This window comes from Saccoglossus kowalevskii, chromosome 7 (genome assembly GCF_978046115.1).
Source record: "Saccoglossus kowalevskii chromosome 7, keSacKowa6.1, whole genome shotgun sequence".
Classification (NCBI taxonomy): domain Eukaryota; kingdom Metazoa; phylum Hemichordata; class Enteropneusta; family Harrimaniidae; genus Saccoglossus; species Saccoglossus kowalevskii.
In genome coordinates this window covers 19439178-19448958 of record NC_140647.1, presented here as the reverse complement: position 1 = coordinate 19448958, position 9781 = coordinate 19439178, and the positions used below count along the sequence as shown (strand labels likewise).

The window sequence follows — 9781 nt, the reverse complement described above, 5'->3', positions numbered from 1 at the left end:
CAACATGCCAATTGGGAACACTTTGTAAAACAACAAAGAACGTGTCCCCTGAATAATAGTGTACAGACTCATTTCTCGCGAGATATCAGCGTACTGATTCGTGACTTCCTTCTTTTCAACTGCACGGCCGCCATAGTGTCGAAGGTAATACTGAATGTTGGTAAATGAATCGCCCATCATCGGCCACATTTTCTTCCCAAACAACCCAGAAAGTTACAAAAAACACTTCTTGGTTATCTTATCTAGGTATTCTTGAATTAATCTGTGAACTAAATGGCATTTTAAGCCACATAATCATTCATTTGGTCAGGTCATGATACTCTAGTTGTGTACCAAGTACAGTGTACCAGGTTCGCAGAAATGATTGAATGACATCTTATTTTATTCTGATCAGGTCTGTTGAGCACTGGTGTCAGCCCCAGCTATTTAACTAACCCAAAACTTTTCAAATTTGGGTTTTCTGGACGCGTGATTTAGATTAATAATTATTGGATTATCTCTAGTCTTTAGTCGCTGATTCCATGCCTTCATTGAATAAGTAACCATATTCCGACGCTGTGCTGACCATATCGTGACATTGGTTTGTTATTGGTAAACCAACAAGACAGACTGCGCCAAAAAATCATAGCGTTTTGGGTTAAATACCCTTCTTCAGTGCTAACAAAAATTGAACATTGTATTAGAACAACACAGGAACTCAAAGCACTGAAGTTATTGATCTTATTCCAAATGGTGTCTGCCTTGAATTCTTAACAAACAAGAATATTGGGATTTGCTAGGCCTGTGTGCACATCTATTCCCATATACTACCTGGTTTGCAGGGGGTAGGGTAGCATTTGGAACAACGGACATGTACATAGGGCTATAGGATTTGTTACCTACTATACCTTTAGATTGAATACACCATTAATACTAGGAAGGTTATCATGGGAGAAGTAGATTTTTGCTGTACAATTATGTTGATCCAAGCCCAAACTATCCAGTTCTAGGCTGTATGGAATCTTAATGTCAATACAAAGTTGTGATGGTATAGATACAATAATACCACACACACCTGGGATTGTTGCTTCTGTCTGGATATGTGTGGTCACTGACAGGGCTTGAACTTGTGATTTGGGAACATAAATTTTTAGATCAAAATTTCTGAAAAAGTGTTTGAGAGGCGTATTTGGCTACATTGGTCACCTAGGCCTTTGTGAATTCTTGCGGAGCTTGAACAAATTAGGTGAAAACATGGGTGCATAGATTAACTTGATTTATCTGTGTATTCATGACAATCCAGTCTGATTGATGAAACTGATCTAACACCATCTAAACTGTTTCATCTCTTACAGCAGTACAAATATGGGGAAATTTATGAAACCTGGTAAGGTGGTACTTGTCCTTGGTGGACGATTTGCTGGCCGCAAAGCAGTTATCATAAAGGTAATTTTGTTGTTACACAGTGCAAGTCAACAAGGACCTGCCCAGTATTTTAAAATGCTATTTATTTTAAACTGGATCATTGAATTATGATCATAAACAAACTTGTGTAATATGTAAAAAGCACAATGCTTTTCTGCACACATACGGAGTAGGTTTCATATAATTTTGTGTACTGTATTTACTCTAGTATATTAGAAGCACTTCTGTTACAAGCAGACATCAACAACTGCATATGTTGGATCATTAAATTATGATCATAAACAAACTTGTGTAATATGTAAAAAGCACAATGCTTTTCTGCACACATACAGAGTAGGTTTCATATAATTTTGTGTACTGTATTTACTCTAGTATATTAGAAGCACTTCTCTGTTACAAGCAGACATCAACAACTGCATATGTTGGATCATTAAAATGACCATATGCTCACCTCTGTTATTTACCTATGTGTATGTGCTACTAATAGAGCAAATATGGTACACATTCTTATACTTAGATTTTTAACGTTACTGATGTAGTCGTTGATAACTATTAGGAGGACATTGAGGCTATGCAACTGGTTAAATATGCATCAAAGTCAATTTGAAATAGCTTGAATTGCTCGACAAATCTGGAAATGAGCAGCAATCTTGAGTCTGAGAGGGAGAGTGCTGTGCATTTCAAGAAAGCAATCAAGTCTGAAAGCATTGGTTTAGTGTTTGCCTTGGGTTATTTTTCTAGTGTTGCTGCATAAGCAGATTGTATAGCATGCGTTTTCTTTGGTCCTTCATTAGAGCATTAACTCATTTTGTTTGCTCTTGTTAAAAACACCGCAAGTCCAATTGCTTCGATATTGCATATATAGGTACTACATGTGGACTTCTCTCAGATTTGATCTTTCTGTGATATCTTCAATTCTCTAATTTTTGGTAAAAAGTGATATTTTATACTTCTTGTTGAAAACAGCAAGTCAGATTGCTTTGATACTACACATATAAGTACCTTAGGTAGACCTCTTAGATTTGTTCATTTTCTAATGATATCTTCAGTTCTTTATTTGAAATGTGCATTGCTAACAGCAAAGCTATCTTAGTCGAGAGGCTGCTTGTTACATGTAGGATAACTTTGATGAATCAACAAATGAAATTCATCTTAACCAAAATGACATTATATACAAACACCTAATTATCTGGTTGATCGAGAAAACTTAGCTGGCTATATTTAAAAAAAAAAATCATTTGACATTGGAAAGTGGGTAACCATTTTGATTATAATTTATCGAATGCCCCTCCCCTAATGCACATGCTTTATCTCATGTTTATACAAATAAAATGAAGTGACAAGGTAATTTTGTTTTTATTTATAGAATTATGATGATGGTACATCAGACAAACCATATGGCCATGCTCTCGTAGCTGGTATTGACAGGTATCCACGAAAAGTTACTAGAGATATGGGAAAGAAAAAACTAACACAGCGTTCCAAAATTAAGAGCTTTGTCAGAGTATATAATTACAATCATCTTATGCCTACACGGTAAGTCTCCTCGTGGTCAGTGCCATGTTGCAAATGAATTCAAAAATAATAATCGTTTTTCTCCCTAGAAATTAAAACCACTGTGGCAGTGAAAATTTGCATAACTCCTCGAAACAAATATTGCAATGTTTAACTTACTCAATTACAGTGTACAAAATTATTGACTTACAAAACTGTTATTGCTTCAATTTTAAGTTTTCAGCAACTTGTCAATTTGATTGAAAAAGTCTGCAACAGCACAGTGATTATGGGAGTCATGATGACTGTGACAGTCAGACCAGTGCGTCATTAAAACAAAGTATACCGCCACGCAACTTTTATCCTGATAATGCAAGGCTGAAATGAATACCTAAACCAGATTGGAAAAATCATTTTTTTGAAGTGATTTGCCTGTATTAAACTATCAGCAATAACCTATTCAAATAAAAAAATCATCCCCCAATCTCAAACTCAAAAATGTATGTTTATTCAGAAATTTGACAAAAAAACAGTGCAGAAGGTTTATTGGATCTTGTCCTTTCTTGCTTCATGGCTAAACAGGTTGGTCTTCAGCTAAGGAATACTATGCAGCATCAGCCACCCCTTTAAACCAGCATGGCTGAAAATGTTAATCTTAAACAAAGCCCAGGATGTAATGCACTTTGTAATTTGCATACGTGTACGAGTCTATGTGGTGACACTAGACTGTTGGTGTCAGTGGGAAGATGTCATCTTTATGCCCACAGTAAACTTGCATGTTTCATTACAACTAATGCATTTATGAAGGGATCTAGAAATTTGAATAAAGGTTGTGAATCCAAATTTAAAACAGCTGAAAGTTTAGTTTCAATGCGATTTACATACTTGTGACAGTCGAAGTAAACGTACATCAGCTGACAAAACAGAATAAATATCCTTCAGTTGAAATAATCTGTGCTAAGGAATCACTGTTAATTACTGTTGTCTACAATTGATTTGTAATGGAGGTTTCTCGAAGAAAGCACCGATTGTCTGGTTTTATTAAAAGCTATTCTGTTAAGTGGTATGACGGATACAATTATTTTTCTTCTTTCTCTCTAGTTATTCAGTTGATGTCAATATTGATAAATCTGTTGTAAACAAAGATTGCTTCAGAGATCCATCAAGGAAGAGGAGAGCAAGGAGGGAGGCAAAAGCAAAATTTGAAGAAAGGTAACTCTACTTCCTTCAAACTTTTATTTGTCTCTGTGAAAAGATGAAAGTTTGATTTAAGGCTTTTTATATATAGTTGTTGAAGGGTGATAGGGGGGGGGGAGTCTCAGGAAAACAATTTCGCTAAAAACTGTTGACTATGTTAACATTGCCAGGGTTGAATTTGACTTAATTCCCTTTCAACATTACAATGTCTGCGACTTGAATACAATCATTTCGAATAAGTGGTGGCAGATATCATAGAATGCAACATTCTATGAAATTACCAAGTGTGCACCTAATATTTCCATTTTACCAACATGTGTTGTAAAGGAGAATCCAACAGTAGCTGTTGAATATTTTAAGACATTATTCTGAGATGTTATTGAAAAATTCCAATGCCATTCCGCCAAACCAGAGTTTGACCATTGAAATGAATAGTCACCATGTTTCTGATGCAGGTTGAAAAACTTGAAATATCTGCAATTGAAATATTACAATGCTGCAAGGAAAACTCTTAGGGAGATCCAAAATTGAGCACAACAAAAAACTGTTAATACCAAATACGAAATAGAAGTTGCAATAACTGTTCATTCAAAATAGGGTATGCAGTATTTTGATCTCAGAAATGGAAATGTACAATTTTCTTTTTTTTATATTTCAGATACAAGACTGGTAAAAATAAGTGGTTTTTCCAGAAACTTCGCTTCTAAATATGTATATGTAAGATGATTTGTTTTATGTACCAACGATAAGAAAATAAAGTAACTTTTTGTTGGATTGCGTGTTCATTACTTTTTTTGACTCCCGTGTGCGAAGCACAAAAAGGGAGTCTTTGCAGGTAGTGTGTCTGTATATGTGTACTTGGATTGCTATATGTTCCGAGGACAAAAATACAGATATATAGCTACTTCAGAGGACCTTTTTCATAGTCCTCAGAAAACATAATTTATATTAATAGTTAATTTGATTATTAATACGTTTTGCGTAGCTTAGGTTTAGTATCGGGGGAAGGTATGGTTCACGTTATATTAATATTAATATAATTATACCATACCTTACCCCGATACTACACCTAAGCTTCGCAAACATTTCTATGTTCAGTCACGGGATATTCAACTCTTGTTTAATTAAACTTAATTAAAATGCAATTCTCCATTGTATTGCATTGTAATTGAGTTTAATTAAACTCCAATTAAAACGCAACCCTATATAGGAACGCGTTTTAATCGAGTTCATATCGCAACTATATTAAAAGTTAATTCAACTATATTAAAAGTTAATCCAATGAAGTCCTCGGAACATATAGCAATACAAGTATGTATGTGTGTGTGCGTGTCCGTCTGTCCGTCTGTTCCACTGATATCTCAAGAACCATACATCAGTTTTTGATGAAACTTGGTGCATAGATGCTCCAAACTAATGCGCAGATTTGATTAGTTTTGGGTAAAAATCTGCAATATTAATTACCTAATTTGCATAATGATTAATCAGTAGTAATCATCACATTTTAATGAAATTTGGTACATAGATGTCATAGGACACTGCACAGACCTGATAGTTTTTAGGGTAATAGTGTATATTAATTTGCATAATTAATTTTCAGCTATTGATATTTTGAATAGTAATCATCACATTTCAATGACACTTGGTACATAGATGTCGTAGGACACTGCACAGACCTGGTAGTTTTTAGGGTAATACGAGTACATATTAATTACCTAATTTGCATAATTAATTTTCAGCTTTTGATATATCAAGTAGTAATCATATTTCAACGAGACTTGCTACATAGATCTTCTAGGATTATGCAGAGACCTGATTAATTTTAATTGGATATTAATTACCTAATTTGCATAATGTTCCACTGATATATATAGAACCACAAATTGGATTTTAATGAAACTTTTAAAGAGAACTATGCAGAAACCCAATTAGTTTTTGGTAAATATTTATGCTTATTAATCTCCTAATTAACACTGATATCTCAATTACTGATCATCACATTTGAATAAAATTTGGTACATAAATGCTCTAGGACAATAGACAGGCCTGATTAATTTTGGGTTAAAATTTGTTCATATTAATTCAATCTCTAATTAGCATAATAATTCATAATGTTCTGTTCTGTTCTGTTCTGTTCATATTAGTTGCCTGATTTACATAATTAGTTTTCAGCTTTTCCATCAATATCTCATGTACAAGTAATTTTGAATTAATTTTTAATGTGTCTTCAATACTCTCAGCACACAGGAGTTCTTTCTAAGCTTTCTTTGATTGTCCATGGTAAGGGTTAAATCACATTTAGCAGGAAAACAAATTAGTTATTTTGTCAGAAGGGCATCTTGTGAATAGTTAAGTGGTAATGGTCCATGTAAAAGAGGAAACTGCAATAAAAAAAAAATACACTAATAAATCTACAGATCTCAGTATGGTGGAACATGCATGTAAAATAGTTGTTTTTGATCACCTTTAAAGTATACAACAATATTAGTTCACCCAGGGCTATAGCCAGAAAATATAATCTAAAATCTATACTAAGATGCAAGATATTAGTTACTGGTATGTATCCTCAGACTTGTATTTTTGACTTTCATATGGTTTAATAACTGTTCCACTGATATCTAAAGAACCAGTCATTTAATTTTGATGAAACTTCGTACATAGATGCTCTGAACTAATTCGCAGATTTGGCTAGTACTAGTATTAGGTAAAAATTTGTGCATATTAATTACCTAATTTGCATAATGATTAATCAATTTTCAGCTTTTCCACTGATCTCAATTACTAATCATATTTCAATGAAACTTGGTACATAGATGTCAGGACACTGCACAGACCTGATAGTTTTTGCATAATTAATTTTCAGCTTTTGATATCTCAAGTTGTAATCGGCACATTTCAATGAAACTTAGTACATAGATACAGAGATCGATTGTTTTGGATTAAATATTAATCACCTAGTTTGCATAATTAGTTGATTTTCAGCTTTTACACTGATATATCAAGTATGAATCATCACATTTTAATGAAACTTGGTACATGGATTCTCAAGCATATGCAGAGTCTAGATCAGTTTTTGGATGAATATTTGTGCATTAATCACCTAATTTGCATAATTAGTTAATTTTCAGCTTTTACACTGATATATCAAGTATGAATCATCACATTTCAATGAAACTTGGGACATGGATCCTGGAGGACTATGCAGAGACCTGATTTAGTTTTGGGGTAAATAATTATCTAATTTGCATAACTAACCAATTTTCAACTTTACTGATATCTCAAATACTTTAATCACATCTCAATAACATTTGGTACATAAATGCTCTAAGACAATAGACAGACCTGATTAATTTGGGGTTAAAATCTGTACATATTAATTACCTAATTTGCATAATTAAATCAATTTCAAGTTTTCACACTGATATCTACAGTACTAATTATTCAATTTCAGTGAAACTTGGTACATAAAGATGCTCTAGGACAATGGGCAAACCTGATTAGTTTTGGGTTAAAATCTATTATTTTCATAATTGGCATAATTTATTGGTTCTAATCACATTTCAATGAAACTTGGTACATAGATGGTCTGTTACATTGTCTCTTATCTCAAATACTCTCAGCACACTGGAGTTCTTTCTAAGCTTTCTTTGTTTTAGTTATGGCTATTTTGTTAGGTTTGTAGAAATTTAGCCTATTAAATTTTGTGCCAGTCTAAAATGACTAGTGGCTGGCTAAAAGCCTGCCCAGGACTAAATGATAGTCTGCATATTCAATTAGTTTTTAAGTTAAAATAATGCAAAACCAACTCAACAGTTCCATTTATCGTATACTGCATCATAATAGCATTATAAACAAACCTGTGTAATGTGCAATAACATACACTTATTGTGTACATAATTGCTCAATTTCTGGATGTCTCTGGTAATGAAATTTGGTACATTAAGTGCTTTTGAATTGGGTCAAACATCTAAAAACTTTGGTTGAAAAAAGGTTCTCTTCATGAGCAATAACATTTTCAAAGTCAAATATCTCAAAACGTGCTGTGTCATCTTCTGGCAACTGCCCTCTATCAGCGTTATTTTTTTTACTTCAAATTAAATGTGCCCTCTGTGGACCATTTGTGAGAAATGTCTTTGTCAACAGAAGACATGAAAACCTAAAAAAAAAATCAATTTTCCAGCAATCATATATGTTTTGTGATAAAGGTGTTCTTGTGCACACTATTGTAGGAAGTGACACAAAACTATTGATAGTGAGAGACTTGCCCACTCAAGATGGTGCTGTATTTGCCATTTTGCCGAAGTCACTTTTTTTCATAATGCCCAAAGTTTGCTCGACGAAACTGGATCTTAATAGTGTTCCTTGGGACCTGGACACAACCCCATAGCCATTTTTTCACTTGCAAGTGATTTAAATGTACAACGTTGGTATATAGTATTTTTGAGAAAGTTATTTTTTATTTGATGGCTGCCATTTTGTCAATATTGGCCAGTTTTATTGTTAGTTCCTATGAGGGAACGTGCTGAATCTCAAATTGTTGGCTGGTAACATTGTGAAAAAATTATTTGTCGTGACTGACCTCGAAAGAAGGATGGATCACTCACTCAAATCTGATTAAAATGACACAAAGCAAAAATGTTTTACAGTTTCATAGCTGCTAAAAACTCTGTATATATTAAGCTAGTAAACCCAAAACTGAATTATGTGTCTGGCTTGTCCCCCAGTCTTTTGTTGCAACAAATCCTAGGTACGACCGTGTGCTTATATTAACTGTGGACACATGAATTACGCGTTATGTCGATAAGACAGACCGGAAAAGAAGAATAGTAAAATGAGCACATGTACAGTTCCGACAATTTTGCCTTAAAGGTCAGGTGTAGATAAAGGTTCTTATCGCTTAACTTACAGTATCCAGCAGAAGATTGACTTGGGTTAAGTGATTATAGTGCTCTTTGTTAAATTGTCTGTAGTCAGAAATTGTATTACTGTAAAATACTTTTAGCTGGAATTAATTTTCGCTGAAAATACATTTTGGCTGTTTTGTATGGAATTTATTTTCACTGATTTTTGTCAAATTGAATGCAAGATATAGGAAGAAAGGTATATTCACTGGATTATATTATGAATTCCAATCAAAAATAAAGTATTCTACAGTATATAACAAGTATTAAGATTATGATAATATAGTCTGGGGGCATGTATTCCTGTATACCACACCCCTCCGACAGAGTCCAAGTGATACAACTGATCCCTTTCATAGACAATGAGGCTGAGTATGGTGGTACATAACACAAGAGTGTATGGTAAATGAAAATAAAAACTTGAGAAAGAACTCTCATGTGCAGAGGATATTAGAGGTATGAAGAAGTACAAATAAGGAATATTTAAAATTAATTGCACATTTAAAATTAGCCTTTTTTTAAGGCTAATGATATTTTCGTTTTTTTGTGAAAACCATAAGCTTTGTCACTGTCAAAGTGTGCATTTCTTTGTATAGTTTAGTTGTGTGGTATGAATTTGAATAAATCTTAGATAGTCTAAGTACATACGTAATTAGCTTTCAATAGGAGACTATGCGCTATTCGATTTAGCTTAGTGTTAATTACATATATTCACACCACACTACTACTGCGTTCTACCATAGACCCTCCAGTAGACTGGATCTATGGTTCTACAACTACGAGAT

At 33.6% G+C, this 9781-nt stretch overlaps 1 protein-coding gene across 1 annotated transcript; it reads left to right on the top strand.

Annotated features, from left to right (window-relative positions):
* The first annotated feature begins 61 nt into the window (after positions 1 to 61).
* On the top strand, positions 62 to 4869 carry LOC100373506 (large ribosomal subunit protein eL27). Its single transcript, XM_002732627.3, has 5 exons — positions 62 to 144; positions 1335 to 1425; positions 2771 to 2940; positions 4000 to 4110; positions 4754 to 4869. Exons 2-5 carry the CDS (start codon positions 1345 to 1347, stop codon positions 4800 to 4802), a joined length of 411 nt encoding a protein of 136 aa, XP_002732673.1. The 5' UTR covers positions 62 to 144; positions 1335 to 1344; the 3' UTR covers positions 4803 to 4869.
* The last annotated feature ends 4912 nt before the right edge of the window (positions 4870 to 9781 follow it).